The 21,729-nt window shown below is 41.7% G+C and overlaps 1 protein-coding gene across 7 annotated transcripts in view; it reads right to left on the minus strand.

The window, feature by feature from the left end:
- PTBP3 (polypyrimidine tract binding protein 3) overlaps positions 1-21,729 on the minus strand; it is a 286,927-nt gene that overhangs the window by 64,769 nt on the left and 200,429 nt on the right. For all 7 annotated transcript variants that reach the window (XM_030193767.1, XM_030193771.1, XM_030193768.1 and 4 more), the window contains one exon: positions 318-395. In XM_030193767.1, the coding sequence (XP_030049627.1) occupies positions 318-395 (78 nt within the window). The remainder of the gene's footprint in view (positions 1-317; positions 396-21,729) is intronic.

Here is a 21,729-nt window from a genome sequence, read left to right on the forward strand (position 1 = left end):
TCTCTCACTGGCATGATGACTAGGCAATTGTTTGGCAAACTGCCAAGTAATATTAATTAGATTGTAAGTTCTGTCGAGCAGGGACTGTCTCTTCATGTTCAAGTGTACAACGCTGCGTACGTCTAGTAGCGCTTTAGAAATGATAAGTAGTAGTAAGTAGTAGTATTAAGAAAAAAATGCTAGAGATCCATAAAAACTGATTATGATGATTTAGACCAATTCTCTCAGCTTGATTTAGCTTTCAAATGCCCCCCAGCTGGTAAAAGTTCTTTCAGGTATGAAGTAGGATAATTAGCCTCAGATTTGGCAAGACATACCTGCAGCCTGAGGGAAGCCAATGGTGGGAGCAAATCCAGCAGCCCCAGCATAAGGCGATGAGATAATACCTGGCATACCTATTAGATGAAAACAAATTAGAAAAATTGACATGATTGATAGTCATTAGAAATGAATAAAATAGAATTATACCTGAAAAAATAATTGGAAATTAGCTATAAAAACTGCATTTCTTAGTGGTCCCAACTTTCCCTTAACACCATGAAGCAGCCCCCAGTTTCTTTTTCCCTTTTCTTTATTCAAAACTGAACAAACACAAGACAAGCAATGGTGAACAATAATAAGAAAAGCAATCTGTAAGTCCATTTGTTACAATGCCACCAGTAAAACAACAAAAAACAAAACAAAAATAAACCAGGAGAATAATACCAGCCTACCCAAGCCCTTGATGAAGTACAAAAGATAAGAATAATATACGGATCTTCCCTCTCCAATGGACTCTTATTCAGAGAGGGAAAGGGCAGCATGTTTATCCCCTATAAACTCCCGCACTGGCACACTCCAAACAACCAACGCACTCACACATACTACCCATCCTCCCCACCCTGTCCCGGATGCAATCCCCATTCAATCAAAATGTATCTGGCTCCAGGTCTGTCTCCACCATGGAAGAGTATAAAGTGTTGAAAACTAAACCAGAACTGCATATAGCGAAACATATACCTGGCTGTACAATGAGTAGCTACCCACAACTCAAGCACCGCCATGTTATTCATTAACCGCAGCCTTACATGAAGAGATAGGGACTCCTCTAGGATCCATCCTTTTTGGAACAAAAGCATACAAGCGGTTAACACCAATGTTTTGATTGCTATAGGGGAAGCCAACGCGTCTCCCCCACATCCCAGATTGTGTGTGCAATGAAGAGGGCGATATCACCCTCTCAATCATGGTAGATCTGTTTAGTTTTGCAGTATTATAGGATGTCTTCTGCAGAATTTCATATTTTCATCTAGGACCTTTATTGCTCACTAAATTTTATATGTACTCCAACTAAAATAAAGCATAGAATTTCACCTATAATAGGTGTTTTCCATAAACAGCAGGATTGATCAGACAGCCAAGTGGGTAACCTCAGCACACACCAGCAGGATGGCACAGCTCAGAATTTAGCATGGTTCTTAGCATGAACAGCCCTTCCCATCATTAGTGGTCCCTGAGCTGGTTTCAAAGCTTACGAACGAATGGAACTCTTGAGGAGGTTGGAGGGACTGTGTGCCTGATCGATGCTGCTGTCCATGAAAGATACCAGCTAAAAGTGAGCTACAATGCTTTCCCTGTTAACAAGCTGGAATGAGTCAGGCACACAAGTGGTTGATTCCCAAGCTTGGGGCTGCTCATGTCCCGTATTTAGGTGCAGCCTGCAGTGAAAAAATGCAAGAGCCGAGATATCACACAGACAGACTGGCCAGCACAGCTTGACCAAAGACACTGTCCTTTATTGTGGCTTGGCCCAAGCAGTAATACAAGGTACAGATATTAAACAATGACCACACTGCTACTTCACAAATTATATTTAGTAAAGCAGATGTTAGGAAAACCATGTTAGCTGCACTGGCTCTAATTTAGTGAGATCTTAGTTTTGAGAGTACTCCTTTGTTCATAACAAAATTAGTTGCAGGATGCCGGTCAATTTGGGTGACTGGAAAGGAGACAAAACAGTGCATACGTTTCATGACTCTGTTCTTTTGAAGTAGTGTACAAAGGCCTGCTTACAGCCTAGGGTATGGAAGGCTCTCTCATGTGGATTCTGATAAAGTTCTAGAAATAATGTAGTAAGCACTAACATAGTAGATGATAGCACAATCCATCGAGTTTACCTAACCGTTGTATTTATTATCAATTCATTATTAAACCAACAATGAATATTTTATTTAAAAATGTATAACCTGCTTTACCTTAAAAATTCTAGTACAAGCAAAAACATACACAAAAATAATTTAAAAAAAAACCCAAACAATACATATATTTGATCCTGATCTTTATTTGCCATTTTCAGGACACTGACCATAGAAGTCCACCCAACATTGTCCTTGCATCCTAACTACTGGAGTTGCTGTCTAAGCCCATTTCAGCCCATCCTGATCTTGCCATATATGGGACACAGACCATAGAAGTCTGACAAGACCACATCTGAAATTGCCATCAAAGCACCACTCCTGACCATCATAACATATCATCCAAAAGATTATTCACTATTTCCTCATTGATGTGAAAAGTACTTTAGGTAAAAACTTGGGATGAGTTTCAAGAATTACCTTTTTATGATGGAAATGTATGAATGGTTCGTAAGTTGCTTGTGTCTGGATGTCACTTATTCTCCTAGTAGTGGTGACCAACATTAGAAAAGCACTTTCCATATAAGGTATTTTGGTGAGACAGATTTGAATGGTGAAAATGGTGACCCCATAGGAGAAGCTAGAACAAGATTAAGGTCCCATGGTACAAGGGGCTTTTGCAGTAGTGATGAGACACGAAGAAGTCCTTTCATTAAACATGAAATGATAAGACACTGAAGAGCTGGAAAACAATGAACTATTAACAGGAGCAAGATAAACAAACAGAGCACCAAGATCTATTCTGATCAACTGTAGCTGGAGCCCAAAATGACTTAAGTGTTCAATGTACTGAAGTATAATAGAACGCAGAAACATAATATAGTTGTGGCCATTTGTTAAGGACAAGATGGAAAATCTTCACCACTTGACAGTATAGGTACTTGGACTATTTCCTTGCAGCTATTAATTATCTTTGGATAGGCAGTGGTGAATTCGGAGGAGACACTAAGGGGCACTTTTACTAAAGCGTAGTCTTCTGACCTCTACCCAGTATTATGTACTGAGTATATTCACAGAGTTAAACTTGTGGCTGCTTGTTACCAAAGAAGAAACTCCAATCCTTAATCCAATTCTTCTTTTAATACAGTTGATGACAAGATAAACAAATCTATTGCTTACAGTTGCACTGAGCTGGACCACAACAGAGAAATGTGAAAGACCTTACTGAAATCTGGTGCTGGTTGTATGGAAAGCAAATTTTGCCACATATGGAAGTGCTGGTCCTTAAGCAGACCATGAATAGGGACTGTGATTGTAGCCTTCAGTGCCTCTATGTACTTTAGGCGGCCAAAAACATCTGCCTTTTCTTCCAACGAAAAAGATATTTCTTTTGCCATTCTCTGCATGAATCTAGAGTAAGAGATGGCCTCATAGGGAGATTTATTTTTTCACTTGGGAGGACAGGGATCAAAGGTATTCCTCCAGAACATTCTTCTGCCTCCTCCAGAGAGACCAGATAGCTAAGCCAGAGGATGCTAGAACTTCTCTATTTGGGAAAAGACTGGATCCTGGCAAGGAGGGTGGTAATATATGTGTTGGTTCCAGCTCTGACTACCTCTGAAGTGGACAGTAAAAGTACTATAGGGTCCTAAGAAGTACAGTAAAGGTACTATAGGTTCATGTGCTGAAGTAACAACTCTTGAATTAAGAAGGCATTCTACTTGCTTGTAATTTTCACAAATTCATTAAATATATTTTGTAGGATTAAATGTGGCTGTTCTGGAAGAGGTCGCAAAGATTTGTTTGCTACTGTGATTAGCACTGAAGGCAATGAGAGACTTGCACAGAGGTATGTCTGGGATAATGGAAGGACTGCACTGGGACAACACTATCTGCACTGCAAAGCTTTTGTGCTGTGCTTGACATCTATGCATTCTGGGCTTCTTTAACAAAGCTGTGCTAGAGATTCCCGCACAGCAAATGAGAGGAAGCCCATAGGAACTGAATGAGCTTTCTCTCATTTGCAGCACTGAGAACTGGTAGCACGGCTTTGTAAAAGAAGCCCTCTGTGCAGGATGTGTGCTGGAACCACTGTACAGAGGAAGAACCCAGCTTCTTGCATTTGGAATGAGCAGATATAGTGCTGACATGCTTCCTCCACTTTTCAAGCACTTTGGAAGGTATTGAAGATGTACCATCCCTTCAGGCCCATGTGAGCGTTTAGAAGGAGGCTGTGCTATAGGATTGGAAACCTCTGAGGAAACGCATGCCAGTTTTAATGTTATCTGACAGCCATCTTGGATGATTGGACTTTTCAAGCCATTGCACTGAAGGCTGAAGGTAATTTCATGTAAGATTCTCGACTCTTAAGCAAATAGCTCAAAGATGTCTGCATAGAGGGGACCCTCTTTTGATCCTTATACACCTAAAGCAGTCTTTTTCAGTTTCACAGTGGATGGAGGTAACAGACAATCCCTTCTTTTATTTTTATTCATTTACAATTTAACAAACCGAGTGAAACTTGCACAGCAAATGGAGCAAAATTGCTCAGCTACTCTAGTCCACAGAACAAAGGAGATCCAACAAGAAAAGAACCAGAATTTTTTTTACATTAAAAAAGAAAAAAGAAAAAAAAAGAAAGAAGTGGTAGGAACACCAATTTCCAGCTTAATTATAACGCAATAGCTAAGATGATATAATGGGACATTATTACAGGGGACTCAAATTTGTGTATGGCAGTGACAAATGTAGATGAATGAGAAGGGTCAAAGAAAATGTACTTCTGGTCTTTAAACTTAATTATACATTTACTTTACATAAAAAGAGATCTGCAAAATCACAGGGCAAAACAATAAAAATGGTTTCCTTCTCTTCTGTCTCTTTGGAGACGTCCAGAAAATTTTAACAGTGAAATTCAAAAAAAGGTACCTCTTGGTGTCTAAAATATAAGTGAAGTAACCAATACTGGTGTAGGGAAGATGAAGAGAAAAGACTGGGGGTTGAGTATAAGGAGATTGGGAGATAAGGTCTAAGGTATAATCAAGGTCAGAGCAGTAGTTGTGTTATCTCTTCTCACCTTGACTATCCTCAGCAGGCTTGTTTTTCTGTTTTTGGCTCCTATCCTAGAGGATTCTTTGCCTGTCTTTCTAAGTGTGGAGAACTTCTACCATAAATTTAAAACTGGGGTTATAATATGTATACTTGAACTTTCCTTTTCAACATGTCAAAATTCCTCCAGGTCAAATGATAGCTGAGCAGCACTCTGTCTATTTTTATTCCTCATGTTTTCTGGCCCTCTACCTGTCTGTTGGTTTGTGATGTGCTACTGATTTTTTCTGTCCTTTAAATAATAGGAAGTTTTCCACCTTCTCTGCTCCCTTTCTAGTCCAGGTACGTTTTCTGTGCAGTTTATTATTCTTGACTTGTAAACTACCATGATGATACCTTATATTTTGAAAGACAGTATATCAAATACAGGAAAAATCAAGCTAAGATTTCTCCTTGTAAAATTGGCATATGTGGTTCAAGACACTCTGGTACTGCCCTACATTGCAGCCATTGTGGTGCTGGGGTGTTTCTCTTTGATTCCTTTGAAGCCAAGGTGACTAAGCTTTGGGCAACTATGCAAATGAGGCAATGTGGAGGTTGAAGACAGGGCAGGTGTGTTTGGCTACTTGCCCTTAGCTAGCATTGATGTCTCAGTCTACGTATGTTCATTACTGTTTTCAGCTTCTATAAGGAATAGAAACAGAGAACATGAAAGCAGATAAAACCATATGGCCTATGAAGTCTGCCTATCCATACAAACTACTAAGCCTTGCAGGCCCTTCCTCATTTTTTGGGTCATGGTAGGAGATCTGTCTTGGTCTCTGTACACAGTTTGGCAAGGCAAAATCAGTACCTGATAAGTCTGTAAAGCAGTTTGGAAGGGTAACATTTTTATTTTATGTCCATTAGTAGATTTAAGAACAAGTTGTTGAAACTTGTTCAAGAAATATGGGGAAGAAACCTAGAACTTGCTTTGGAACAAACCCTTTTCAGTTTTGTTTTTTTTAGATTCCTTCTGAGGTCTGAATTTCTTATTCCTGGGGTAATTCTGTGTAATTGTGCAATGTAGAATTGCACTGAATTCCCCACCTGTGCAGAAATCTACACTTGCCATGCAAAATTCTGCAGAGGCAGAAGACGGAAGCAAAGGCCCCCTTCCCCCCACAACAATCATACGGCAAGAGCCGGCAACACACAGTGGTACATTGAGATGCTTAGTCTTCAGTTGAATAATGCAGCTCTATAGTATCTCACACAGTTCAAATAAGCAGATGGAATGCAGAATGGCAGAGGAGGAGGATGTGGCTTGATGTGTAGCCATTTCTTGTCTTACGCTGTGCAGTTGGGGGGGGGGGGGGGAGACGACATGTGGAAGTTGGGAGAAAGGAAGATAGGTGAGGGTATTAGAGAACAGGGTGGGCAGAGAAGACTCAGAAGTGGTAGGAAAACTGCAAAGGGTAGCAAGAGAGAACTGAGGAACCAAGGACTTGGAGCAAGGGGAGAAAGACTAGGGAGTAGAGAATGATTGGAGGTGCCTATCTTGGGGAAGGAGTAGAAAAGGCTGGGAGCTAAATCTTAACGGGGAAAGGGTTCAAGCAAAATTGGGGCAAGAGAAGATAGAACCTGAAGAGTGATATTGCTCGGGAAGGGTCAAGCCTGAGGAGAGAAAAGGTTGGGAAGGGGAGGTTTTCAGGCCTGGGGAAGAATTCAGACCTTTTGATGAGGATTTTCTGTGTTAAAAATGACAAATTATGCAGAAGTGTAAGGGAAGGTAGAAATTTTAGGGGAGGAAAGGTATGGTGGTTGCAATACCAGTTATTTATGGGGAAGGACAGCATCAGTTGTCTTGAGGAAGCTGATTGTTAAATTGTTACAGGTCCCTGTAAGATTTTTTTCGCATTTTGTTTTTATAAACTTTTTATTTTCTCAGAAGATTTGTCAGCTGGTTTTGAAGGGTAGCTGTAGAAACAAAACAATCTTTTTTTGTAAAGGCTTTTGTTTATTGCAGTAAGATAAGCACAGCACTGCCAAAATGCCACCAGCCAAACCTATACAAAATACAGAAGACTGTTACAATGTGTTCCTTTTAGGAGGCATGCAAATAACTTAAATCCATCTGTTAAAAATTTGAGTTGTAATACAATTCTGAGTAACAGATTTCCTTGTTCTTTACTTCTTTGGGACTGTGTAAGTCTTAGGGCTGTACCAAGCATCACCCTTCCATATTAATTGTGATCTCTAATTTACTAGTGGGGGTTAAGAACTTTAATATGGATAGGTGTGTTTGTCTGGTGTAATAAAATTCTAAGGAGTCATTCCAGACAGAACGTTGGGGTCAGTCACAAAAAAATTTAAGTCCAAAGGAAATAAAGGCATAAAGGCTTTAAAGAAGTAGGGTCTATACGAGAAATATTGCTCGAAAGGTTTTGACAGGTTTGAAAACACATCTCTTCAACAGAGCCTACAAAAGTCACCCTCAATAAAACAAATCATTCCTTAAACCACCCAAGTACACCAAAACACCTCTCACACGACCTTACCTAACACCTTTCTACCTAAATTCCTCTTTCACCTCAGCTTATGATCTACTGTTTTCTTAAATCATGTAATGACGTTCTCATTTCCATACTCTGTAAGCCACATTGAGCCTGCAAAAAGGTAGGAAAATGTGGGGTACAAATACAATAAATAAATAAAAGACTAAAACAAATGAGGGAATGATTTGTCCATGGTGCTGTCATAAACAAAAAATTAGATAACAGAAATGTATCAGAGTCTGCAGAGAAAAGGACTTGATCCAGTATGTGGCCAGCAGAACGAGTTGGAAATTTAAGATGTTGGATTAAATCAAGATAATGAAGATGAGAAATGAAGCGCCTATCTGTTGGGTGATGTGCATCCACATGAAAATTAAACTCTCCTAATATTATTAAATTGGGATACTGAGTTGTGGTGTCAAGCAAATTCTGTGATAGGGCCACACAGGCTAATTAAGCACCTCTTTAAAAAAAAAAGAGAGCAATAAGCAATGTTTGAAAAATCCACTCACTAGAAATGACTGCATTGTTTTCCACAGGCAAAGCACTCTCCCCCAAATTCTGTAAATGGCACCCAAACAAGCGCACAATTGGATGTGGAATTACAGAATAGGGCCAGTTACACGTGTAACGTAATTAACTAATTAGCACTAAAGTAGCACATATTTGGTGATAAATCAATAACTGCCATTTACAAGCACTAACTGGTGCTAATTTGTAGTTGTGCACGTAACAAACTTATGCCCCTATTCTATGGCCGGTGAATTTTCGTTGGAGAGACGGCCCTAACCTGAGTCTCTGAAGAAAGTTCCTTACTGAAATCCACGGTGTCAGGTGTTCTTCGCAGCAGGGGAGTTTGGTGCGATCTCTTTATCCTGAAGCTTTGTACTTGTTGGCGCCCAGGGCTTCATTCAATGTCTATTGGATGCCGAGCTCACAAGATAAGTACATTTTTAATTCATATATTTGACACTGGTTTATTGTAAGTGATATAGTTACCTTTAGTGCACATTTGATTTGATAGCACGTTGGGCACATTATTGCACAAAAGTAGTACCACTTGGAGAGAGTTGCCCGATGAATTAAGTGCAATATTTCACCCTTGACTGGTCTTAATTGACTACCATGTAGGTGTGTAAAATATCTGAGGGCAAACCTCCTTAAATTGCAGTGCTTTCCCCTGGTTCTGTTTGTATTTGTACCTATTCTATAAACAGCACACCTAACTTCTCTCACACTCAAATAGAAAGGGGGCAATAACGGGAGAGGGGTGGGGCATGTTAGGGGCATTCCAACTATTCTTGAATGCACTTTATAGAATAGTTGCATTTACACCCTATCATCTACACCAGCAACAGACATGGCATAAGTGGTTGCGCCTTACGTCTGGCACATAACTGCAGACTTACACTAGTATTCTGTAACAGATTTGGCAAACAACTCTGACATTACAGAACAGCAACTTAATAACTCACCAATACTAATACTAATATGCAGGCAGCAGTCCAGTAGCAAGATGGGAGCTATAGCCTTGACCAAGCCTGTGTTTCAGCTCAACAAGCCTTTATCGGGAGTCAACTGCTGAGTCTTGACAAGATGTGTAAAAACAAATCATTAAAATTATCAATGAAATCACTCTTTTCTGCCTACCAAAGGAACGCACGTGTGAAGTGAACTGTCAGTGGAGCTGTCACTGGTGAGAGCTTCAAGATGGAGCTTTATTAAAACCATGTTTTTCAGCAAATTGAAGTGTATTGATGCATCATTTCCTTCCACCCTTGTGTTTGTTCCATTGGACTATTTGTGGAAGTTTTTTGGTTTTCTCTCTGGGATTTGAGCTATCCAGTCTTTTGCACCGAGTGTCATGTGTTTGATTATCTCCCAGTTGATGAGGCAATATGTATGTACTTGGTGCAAGAGCTCCTAGCACTCAGGGAACTAGTCCAATACCTGGAGGCTAGAGTAGCTGATCTGGAAGGGCCGAGGCAGACAGAGAGGTATATAGAGGCAGCCTTCAGGGACATAATAGAGAAGTCCCACCTCCAGTCTGGCATCTCTGTGCTGCCATGTAGGAGAAAAGTCTACCGAAGGGAGAGAATCACTTGGAGAGGCAGAAGTGATTGTGCAGCCAGAACCTGCCCTCCAGAGGCTGTAATAACCTTTTGCAGAAAGAATGTCTCTCCAGGGCTTCTGCCCAAGAGGAAAGGGTTAGGATGGTCGATTTAGTTGAAGATTCAATCATTAGGCATGCAGATAGCTGGGTGGCTGGTGGACATGAGGATCGCCTGGCCACCTGACTGGTGTGAAGGTGGCAGACCTCACATATCACCTATAGATTTTAGACAGTGCTGGGGAGCAGCCAGCTGTCTTGATAAATGTGGGTACCAATGACATAGAAAAATGTAAGAGGGAGGTTCTCAAAGCCAAATGTAGGTTCTTAGATAGAAAGCTGAAATCCAGAACCACCAGTGTAGCTTTATCAGAAGTGCTCCCCATTCCAGGCACAGGACTGAAGGCACAGCAGGATTCTGGAGTCTCAATGAGACAATGGTGCAGAGATGAGGGGTTTTGGATTTGTTAGGAAATGGGCAACATTCTGAGGAAATGGGAGCCTATTCCAGGAAGATGGGCTCCATCTTAACCAAGGTGGAATTTGGGGGAAAGGCCACAGTTGCTCAAAAGCACATGGTGCAGCAACAGCTAACAAAAGCAAATGAAATGTTAGGAAGTGTTAGGAACTATTAGGAAAGGCATGGAGAATGCAACTGAGAATATTAAAATGCCTTTGCATTGTTCCACAGTACAAATGCACCTCAAATATTGTGTGCAAATTTTGGACACAGCATCTCAAAGTTATAGCAGATTTAGAAAAGGTACAGGATGGGACAACTTTCCTATGAGGAAAAGCTAGAGATGCTAGGGCTCTTCAGCTTGGAGAACAAATGGCTGAGAGGAGATATGTTAGAGGTCTATAAAATACTGAATTGAGTGGAACCGAAAGATATGAATCGCTTGTTTACTCTTTTCAAAAATACAAGGACTAGGGGGCACGCAATGAAGGTAAGTAGTAAATTTAAAACAAATTGGAGAAAAAATATTTTTTCATTTACAGTGGTGGAAATAAGTATTTGATCCCTTGCTGATTTTGTAAGTTTGCCCACTGACAAAGACATGAGCAGCCCATAATTGAAGGGTAGGTTATTGGTAACAGTGAGAGATAGCACATCACAAATTAAATCTGGAAAATCACATTGTGGAAAGTATATGAATTTATTTGCATTCTGCAGAGGGAAATAAGTATTTGATCCCCCACCAACCAGTAAGAGATCTGGCCCCTACAGACCAGGTAGATGCTCCAAATCAACTCGTTACCTGCATGACAGACAGCTGTCGGCAATGGTCACCTGTATGAAAGACACCTGTCCACAGACTCAGTGAATCAGTCAGACTCTAACCTCTACAAAATGGCCAAGAGCAAGGAGCTGTCTAAGGATGTCAGGGACAAGATCATACACCTGCACAAGGCTGGAATGGGCTACAAAACCATCAGTAAGACGCTGGGCGAGAAGGAGACAACTGTTGGTGCCATAGTAAGAAAATGGAAGAAGTACAAAATGACTGTCAATCGACAAAGATCTGGGGCTCCACGCAAAATCTCACCTCGTGGGGTATCCTTGATCATGAGGAAGGTTAGAAATCAGCCTACAACTACAAGGGGGGAACTTGTCAATGATCTCAAGACAGCTGGGACCACTGTCACCACGAAAACCATTGGTAACACATTACGACATAACGGATTGCAATCCTGCAGTGCCCGCAAGGTCCCCCTGCTCCGGAAGGCACATGTGACGGCCCGTCTGAAGTTTGCCAGTGAACACCTGGATGATGCCGAGAGTGATTGGGAGAAGGTGCTGTGGTCAGATGAGACAAAAATTGAGCTCTTTGGCATGAACTCAACTCGCCGTGTTTGGAGGAAGAGAAATGCTGCCTATGACCCAAAGAACACCGTCCCCACTGTCAAGCATGGAGGTGGAAATGTTATGTTTTGGGGGTGTTTCTCTGCTAAGGGCACAGGACTACTTCACCGCATCAAAATGGATGGGGCCATGTACCGTACAATTCTGAGTGACAACCTCCTTCCCTCCGCCAGGGCCTTAAAAATGGGTCGTGGCTGGGTCTTCCAGCACGACAATGACCCAAAACATACAGCCAAGGCAACAAAGGAGTGGCTCAGGAAGAAGCACATTAGGGTCATGGAGTGGCCTAGCCAGTCACCAGACCTTAATCCCATTGAAAACTTATGGAGGGAGCTGAAGCTGCGAGTTGCCAAGCGACAGCCCAGAACTCTTAATGATTTAGAGATGATCTGCAAAGAGGAGTGGACCAAAATTCCTCCTGACATGTGTGCAAACCTCATCATCAACTACAGAAGACGTCTGACCGCTGTGCTTGCCAACAAGGGTTTTGCCACCAAGTATTAGGTCTTGTTTGCCAGAGGGATTAAATACTTATTTCCCTCTGCAGAATGCAAATAAATTCATATACTTTCCACAATGTGATTTTCCGGATTTAATTTGTGATGTGCTATCTCTCACTGTTACCAATAACCTACCCTTCAATTATGGGCTGCTCATGTCTTTGTCAGTGGGCAAACTTACAAAATCAGCAAGGGATCAAATACTTATTTCCACCACTGTAACATGTAATTAAATTCTGGAATTCATTGCCAGAGAATGCGGAAAAAGCAATCAACTTGCATGGTTTAAAAAAAGGTTAGGATAAGTTCCTAACAGAAAAGCCCATAAACCATAGAGAGACTTGGAAAAATGTACTGCTTATTCCTGGGATAAAAGCTTTACTTTTTTTGGATCTTGCCATATACAGTGGGGGAAATAAGTATTTGATCCCTTGCTGATTTTGTAAGTTTGCCCACTGACAAAGACATGAGCAGCCCATAATTGAAGGGTAGGTTATTGGTAACAGTGAGAGATAGCACATCACAAATTAAATCCGGAAAATCACATTGTGGAAAGTATATGAATTTATTTGCATTCTGCAGAGGGAAATAAGTATTTGATCCCCCACCAACCAGTAAGAGATCTGGCCCCTACAGACCAGGTAGATGCTCCAAATCAACTCGTTACCTGCATGACAGACAGCTGTCGGCAATGGTCACCTGTATGAAAGACACCTGTCCACAGACTCAGTGAATCAGTCAGACTCTAACCTCTACAAAATGGCCAAGAGCAAGGAGCTGTCTAAGGATGTCAGGGACAAGATCATACACCTGCACAAGGCTGGAATGGGCTACAAAACCATCAGTAAGACGCTGGGCGAGAAGGAGACAACTGTTGGTGCCATAGTAAGAAAATGGAAGAAGTACAAAATGACTGTCAATCGACAAAGATCTGGGGCTCCACGCAAAATCTCACCTCGTGGGGTATCCTTGATCATGAGGAAGGTTAGAAATCAGCCTACAACTACAAGGGGGGAACTTGTCAATGATCTCAAGGCAGCTGGGACCACTGTCACCACGAAAACCATTGGTAACACATTACGACATAACGGATTGCAATCCTGCAGTGCCCGCAAGGTCCCCCTGCTCCGGAAGGCACATGTGACAGCCCGTCTGAAGTTTGCCAGTGAACACCTGGATGATGCCGAGAGTGATTGGGAGAAGGTGCTGTGGTCAGATGAGACAAAAATTGAGCTCTTTGGCATGAACTCAACTCGCCGTGTTTGGAGGAAGAGAAATGCTGCCTATGACCCAAAGAACACCGTCCCCACTGTCAAGCATGGAGGTGGAAATGTTATGTTTTGGGGGTGTTTCTCTGCTAAGGGCACAGGACTACTTCACCGCATCAATGGGAGAATGGATGGGGCCATGTACCGTACAATTCTGAGTGACAACCTCCTTCCCTCCGCCAGGGCCTTAAAAATGGGTCGTGGCTGGGTCTTCCAGCACGACAATGACCCAAAACATACAGCCAAGGCAACAAAGGAGTGGCTCAGGAAGAAGCACATTAGGGTCATGGAGTGGCCTAGCCAGTCACCAGACCTTAATCCCATTGAAAACTTATGGAGGGAGCTGAAGCTGCGAGTTGCCAAGCGACAGCCCAGAACTCTTAATGATTTAGAGATGATCTGCAAAGAGGAGTGGACCAAAATTCCTCCTGACATGTGTGCAAACCTCATCATCAACTACAGAAGACGTCTGACCGCTGTGCTTGCCAACAAGGGTTTTGCCACCAAGTATTAGGTCTTGTTTGCCAGAGGGATTAAATACTTATTTCCCTCTGCAGAATGCAAATAAATTCATATACTTTCCACAATGTGATTTTCCGGATTTAATTTGTGATGTGCTATCTCTCACTGTTACCAATAACCTACCCTTCAATTATGGGCTGCTCATGTCTTTGTCAGTGGGCAAACTTACAAAATCAGCAAGGGATCAAATACTTATTTCCCCCACTGTACTTGTGACATGGATTGGCCACGGTTGGAAACAGGATACTGGACTTGATGGACATTGGGTCTGTCCTAGTATGGCAATGCTTATGTACTTCTTTCCCTTCTTACTTTTTCTAGTTGGAACTAACCAACCTCTACTACTACTACCGTTTAGCATTTATATAGCGCTACAAAGCGTACGCAGCGCTGCACAAACATGACTGTATCTTATATATTTTGATATTACATATACTATTAAACAGGAAAGACATGATTTAATGTGTTTTCCTGTTAATTTTAAAAAATATATAATTAAAAAAAAAAGAAAGAAAGAAAAGCGATGTATATCTATAGCGGGAGATGTCACTATTTGGAAATGCGTTTTTATTCTGTTTGCAGGACAAAACCTACCCTGTGCTAAAGATAAAGTTTTTGTTGACTGCTAATGATTCATGGTATGGCCTCTTTTGACCTTCAAGTTATGTTGCTTGATGTATGGTAGGTTTATCATTTAGGAGAAAAAAGTTAACTTTCTTTTCATACAGCCCTGAATGGACATTTCACAGATGACTGCTTGTTGCAATGAGATTAGATATGATGGCTCAAATGTTATACTGTTGCCACTAAAAGCAGGAAACTTTTCTGGTCCAGTAGTACCCTGCCTGGCAGAGATCATGGAAAACCCACATTAACTTATGACCATGAATATTACAACAGAAAAGATTTCTCTCACTCCCTAAGTACAACACTGAAGAGACATTTTGTCCCTATGTTTACACACAAAAGTAACAAAGAAATAATAGTGACATTGGTACCATTTGCAAATAAGATTATAGAGCGGAGACATTTTCTAAAAACAGGAGGTACTGCAATGGTGATAATGAAAAAGAACTAAGATTGCTATAAAACAACCCCCCCCCCCCCCCCCCCCCCCCCCAAAAAAAAAAAAAAAAAAAAAAAACCTCTTTCCTAATTCCTTATGCAATTTCATTTTAATGGAATAAGTTTTTAGAAAAGGAGGAAAAGGGCGGTATAGACTGGCTGTCATAAATTTCCATGAGAAAATGACATCATAAGTAACATTTATCTTTCAAGCAACCATTATTAAGTTTTGTAGTGTGCATTGCTAACAATCACGAATTATAGCACTACCCTACACTGTAGACAACCCACAATGGACCTCAATATATATTCAGCAGACTAACCTTATCTAAGCTCACAAAATGCTCTGTCTACAAACACAAAAAAAATTCCCATTAAGGACACAAAACGCCATGCATTTTATGCTTGTAATACATGCACTGGTGCATTTTACTAACAGGTTTTGACAATATGTACATTAATCATTCATTCAGAGCCTTCCATTCCATTATCACTTGTTACTAAAACAGCGATGACAAAGGGCTTTTTGTGCTGCCAGATGGGACTCGCATGTTGGCCACTGATACAAAATACAGAAAAAAAAACAAAGGCTGAAAGAAGCAAAATAAGGAGATCAGAGACAAAAAAGAGCTTCTGGTCTTCATGAAGTGCTTTTTTTATACAGAGATGAGCCCAGCTTTTAAATGAAATGCATAAAAAGATATTTTGCTCAAAGGAAACAAATACCTCCAATTCTGAATGAGAACTGCAATGCTTAAAAAAGTAATTTACTCAACATTACATTTGAAGTCTACAAACCAGACCTTGGATCTTCTTAGCAGCATTAGAATGAGAGATAGTTATTTTCTTGACAGAAATACAGACATAGCAAGAATTCAAAATATTCTGGTAAATTAGTTTTATTTATAGTAATCAAATGGCTGTCTGGTTTATTATCACCATCTTGCTCCTTTATCAAGCTGCTGTAATAGTAGCTGAGCCACTGTCCACAGAACACAGCTGGTTTCTTTCTTCTGCCACTGGCTGCTTTACTTCTGGACCAGGCACACTTGCACCCAAAGCTTTTCTGTCTTTCTTGCCATTGCCAAATCTCTCTGAAGAGCATCCAAGGCTCTGCTATGAGAAGAGTAAGCACAAACTGGCCAAGAACAAGTGCTCCAGCTGAACTGCTCCCATTGGCAAACTCCAACCATCAGCTATGTGGATGGGAAGTGGGTTTGTAGGAGTGTAAATGTGAGTTACGTATAGATGGGGTGATGGGTGTGTGGTGGAGCATATGGGGAAATAGAAGTTGGGGTATAAGGAGGAAAAGAGGGTGTAAGTGAGTAGAAATATATAGGGGTATGTGTGGTATCTATGGGGGTAGGGTGTCGATGTTGTAGGTGAGTCAGGTTGCATGGTAGTTGGGGTTGGCACAGGTTGTCAATTTGTGGTGGGTCTATGCAGTGAGGTGGCTTTCAAAGTCCTTTCTGGATGCTTTATTTTTCTGTGTTGCTGGGGGTGGGAGGGAAGACAGGCTTTGGAAAGGCACAATGATCAGTGTATTACTACAAGGATGGCCAAGTCTTCATACATCAAAAGACATGAAATTAGATTCATAACAGAGAGCCTCACCTTTGACAAGTGACACTGTGGGTCCCCTCTTCCCTTTCTAAACAAAGAGCCAGCTCTCGCACCCTCTGCCTCTTATTCAATCCTACCAATTTTTCCCCACCGTTCTTTTTCTTGCACTATTCTTTGCCTCCTTCAATACCAGTACCTCACCCCCACCCTTCTGAGCCCTCATTTTTCTAGTAGGTGTGTGTTATGATCAGATAAGCATTGGCTGCTTGGACTCCCAGGTCTGGTGGTAACAACAGGAATACTGACACACCTTAGCAAAGCTCACAATTTCTGCATGTGCCAATCTGCTTTCTTCTCAGTGACCATCATACGGGCAGGTATAATAAGTGCTAAAACTGCAGGCTGGTTCCTGAGAAGGGGAAGGATTGCATTGTGCAGGAGTTGAGAGCTCCAGAGGCAAACAGCATGCATGCACCTGACTTCAGAGGACTTCAAATTGGTCTTGCTGCAGCTGATGAGCAGATCCCAAACAGCAGCAATTTGCAGATCAAAAAGCCATATGCGACTTGTGAGATGCCAACTGGGCACCCCTATTCAACCATTTCTGACTGTATGCCACAGAAAGGCTATCCTGAAAACCCCAACTGGCTGGGTGTGCCCCGAGGACTAGGTTGAAAACCACTGGAATAGAGAGTTGTTAATTTTTTTTGAAGATTCATTTCTCTGAAAATACTGACCCAATGTTTCTGGAATGACACAATGTTTCTGGTTACCAAACTCACCCAAAATCATTTCTCTCCCTGCATGCCAAATCTAGAGAATTTGTCTGTTTTTGAGAATTATTATATTTATAGAAGTACATTGATCCCTTTTATATCATTCTTCCCAACATTCAGCACAAGAGTGGGCAACAGTCAACCAAGCTTGCACTACCTGGCAAAATTTGCATGTGTTAAAATAAATTGGTATGTGGGTGTGTTTAAAAGCCATGTATTAGAAGGGTGGGTGTAATACACAAGCTATTCATATTACCCAAGTTACATAAGTACATAAGTAATGCCACACTGGGAAAAGACCAAGGGTCCATCGAGCCCAGCATCCTGTCCACGACAGCGGCCAATCCAGGCCAAGGGCACCTGGCAAGCTTCCCAAATGTACAAACATCCCATACGTTATTCCTGGAATTGAGGACTTGTCCTTTAGGAAACTAGTGGTTTATGGACTTGTCCTTTAGGAAACCATCTAACCCCTTTTTAAACTCTGTCAAGCTAACCGCCTTCACCACGTTCTCTGGCAACGAATTCCAGAGTTTAATTATGCGTTGGGTTAAGAAAAACTTTCTCCGATTTGTTTTAAATTTACTACACTGTAGTTTCATCGCAAGTTCAGCTACTGAGCACAAAAGTGATAAGCAAAAAGAAATGCAAGAGAACAAAGGGGTAGGGAAAACGAGAATAAATGGAGTGGACAGGAAAGAAAACAGCACAAGGCTTGGTGATGGTCATCAAGAAGATACCATCAGACACATGCAGCATCTGATGGAACTCAGGAAAACACTCCCAACACAACTGCTGCCTCACAAACCTCCATGCACCCAGTCTATTGTACAGCTTAGGGGTCAACTCGCTACGAAGATGGATGGTAAAAGGTCATGAATTTAATATATTGCCTTCCTATGGTACAACCAAAGTGGTTTATATATATATAATTATAGCTCAGAATAAACAGTAGACCCACAAATATAGAGGATCAAAATGCAGATTTGCCAGAGAATCCTTAGAAGATTTGCTGCAAGGCAAATTCACCTTCATTGTTACTGTAGAGAGGTGTACTTTCTTATCTAACCTCTCTAGCTCTGCCTCTGACGTAGCCTTCTAGCTAAACGTGGCCACATCAGACACAATTGTTTGTTTAAATTAAAATCAATGCTTTTTGATCCTCTATATTTGTGGGTCTGCTCTTTGTTCTGCTCTGTTTGCATCTTCTGCCTCTTTTGTATCCCCCACGTATAATTATATGCAAGTACTGTCTCTGCCCCCAAGTGGGCTCACAATCTAAGTTTTTTTTACCTGTGGCAATGGAGGGTTAAGTGACTTGCCCATGGTCACAGTTTGCTGCAATGGGAATTAAACCCAATTCCCCAGGTTCTGAGCCAACTGCACTAACCATGACGTTCCACTCCATCAACAAACAGGATGAACTTAATCACCCAACATAAGAATCTCATAGCTAAGGGTTGCCCTATTACCTTCAGTTTGCGAATTCTTAGCATAGTCCAGAGAGTCAGATAGAAAGAGCTGACTGTTACTTAAATACTGGCAGCAACATGGTCCAAAGCACAGTTTCTTTGAGACAAACTGACCAGGCAGTATCTGATACATAAATGCTGCTCTGTCTCTGACTTATTGGGCCTTCACTATATTTGCTCACAATAACCCTGCTAAGCATAAGTACATAAGTACATAAGTAGTGCCATACTGGGAAAGACCAAAGGTCCATCTAGCCCAGCATCCTGTCACCGACAGTGGCCAATCCAGGTCAAGGGCACCTGGCACGCTCCCCAAACGTAAAAACATTCCAGACAAGTTATACCTAAAAAATGAGGAATTTTTCCAGTCCATTTAATAGCGGTCTATGGACTTGTCCTTTAGGAATCTATCTAACCCCTTTTTAAACTCCGTCAAGCTAACCGCCCGTACCACGTTCTCCGGCAATGAATTCCAGAGTCTAATTACACGTTGGGTGAAGAAAAATTTTCTCCGATTCGTTTTAAATTTACCACACTGTAGCTTCAACTCATGCCCTCTAGTCCTAGTATTTTTGGATAGCGTGAACAGTCGCTTCACATCCACCCGATCCATTCCACTCATTATTTTATACACTTCTATCATATCTCCCCTCAGCCGTCTCTTCTCCAAGCTGAAAAGCCCTAGCCTTCTCAGCCTCTCTTCATAGGAAAGTCGTCCCATCCCCACTATCATTTTCGTCGCCCTTCGCTGTACCTTTTCCAATTCTACTATATCTTTTTTGAGATACGGAGACCAGTACTGAACACAATACTCCAGGTGCGGTCGCACCATGGAGCGATACAACGGCATTATAACATCCGCACACCTGGACTCCATACCCTTCTTAATAACACCCAACATTCTATTCGCTTTCCTAGCCGCAGCAGCACACTGAGCAGAAGGTTTCAGCGTATCATCGACGACGACACCCAGATCCCTTTCTTGATCCGTAACTCCTAACGCGGAACCTTGCAAGACGTAGCTATAATTCGGGTTCCTCTTACCCACATGCATCACTTTGCACTTGTCAACATTGAACTTCATCTGCCACTTGCACGCCCATTCTCCCAGTCTCGCAAGGTCCTCCTGTAATCGTTCACATTCCTCCTGCGACTTGACGACCCTGAATAATTTTGTGTCATCGGCGAATTTAATTACCTCACTAGTTATTCCCATCTCTAGGTCATTTATAAATACATTAAAAAGCAACGGACCCAGCACAGACCCCTGCGGGACCCCACTAACTACCCTCCTCCACTGAGAATACTGGCCACGCAATCCTACTCTCTGCTTCCTATCTTTCAACCAGTTCTTAATCCATAATAATACCCTACCTCCGATTCCATGACTCTGCAATTTCTTCAGGAGTCTTTCGTGCGGCACTTTGTCAAACGCCTTCTGAAAATCCAGATATACAATATCAACCGGCTCCCCATTGTCCACATGTTTGCTTACCCCCTCAAAAAAATGCATTAGATTGGTGAGGCAAGACTTCCCTTCACTAAATCCGTGCTGACTTTGTCTCATCAGTCCATGTTTTTCTATATGCTCTGCAATTTTATTCTTAATAATAGCCTCCACCATCTTGCCCGGCACCGACGTCAGACTCACCGGTCTATAATTTCCCGGATCTCCTCTGGAACCTTTCTTAAAAATCGGAGTAACATTGGCTACCCTCCAGTCTTCCGGTATTACACTCGATTTTAGGGACAGATTGCATATTTCTAACAGTAGCTCCGCAAGTTCATTTTTTAGTTCTATTAATACTCTGGGATGAATACCATCAGGTCCCGGTGATTTACTACTCTTCAGCTTGCTGAACTGACCCATTACATCCTCCAAGGTTACAGAGAATTTGTTTAGTTTCTCCGACTCCCCCGCTTCAAATATTCTTTCCGGCACCGGTGTCCCCCCCAAATCCTCCTCGGTGAAGACCGAAGCAAAGAATTCATTTAATTTCTCCGCTACGGCTTTGTCCTCCTTGATCGCCCCTTTAACACCATTTTCGTCCAGCGGCCCAACCGACTCTTTGGCCGGTTTCCTGCTTTTAATGTATCTAAAAAAGTTTTTACTATGTATTTTTGCTTCCAACGCTAATTTCTTCTCAAAGTCCTTTTTTGCCCTCCTTATCTCCGCTTTGCATTTGGCTTGGCATTCCTTATGATCTATCCTGTTACTTTCAGTTGGTTCTCTTCTCCACTTTCTGAAGGATTGTTTTTTGGCTCTAATGATTTCCTTTATCTTACTGTTTAGCCACGCCGGCTGACGTTTAGTCTTTTTTCCCTTTTTTCTAATACGTGGAATATATTTGTCCTGAACCTCCAGGATGGTGTTTTTAAACAGCATCCACGCCTGATGCAAGTTTTTTACTCTGCGAGCTGCTCCTTTCAGTCTTTTTTTCACCATTTTTCTCATTTTGTCGTAATCACCTTTTCTATAGTTAAACGCTAGCGTACTTGATTTCCTAGTTTCACTTCCTTCAATGCCAATATCAAAACCGATCATATTATGATCACTGTTATCAAGCGGCCCTCGTATCGTTACCCCCTGCACTAGATCATGAGCACCACTAAGGACTAAGTCTAGTATTTTTCCTTCTCTTGTCGGCTCCTGAACTAGCTGTTCCATGAAGCTGTCCTTGATTTCATCAAGAAATCTTATGTCCCTTGCGTGTACAGATGTTACATTACCCCAGTCTATATGCGGGTAATTGAAATCCCCCATTATTATTGTGTTGCCCAGTTTGTTTGCGTCCCTGATTTCCTTTAACATTTCCGCATCCGTCTGTTCGTCCTGGCCAGGCGGACGGTAGTACACTCCTATCACTATCCTTTTCCCCTTTGCACA

This window comes from Microcaecilia unicolor, chromosome 2 (assembly GCF_901765095.1).
Source record: "Microcaecilia unicolor chromosome 2, aMicUni1.1, whole genome shotgun sequence".
NCBI lineage: Eukaryota > Metazoa > Chordata > Amphibia > Gymnophiona > Siphonopidae > Microcaecilia > Microcaecilia unicolor.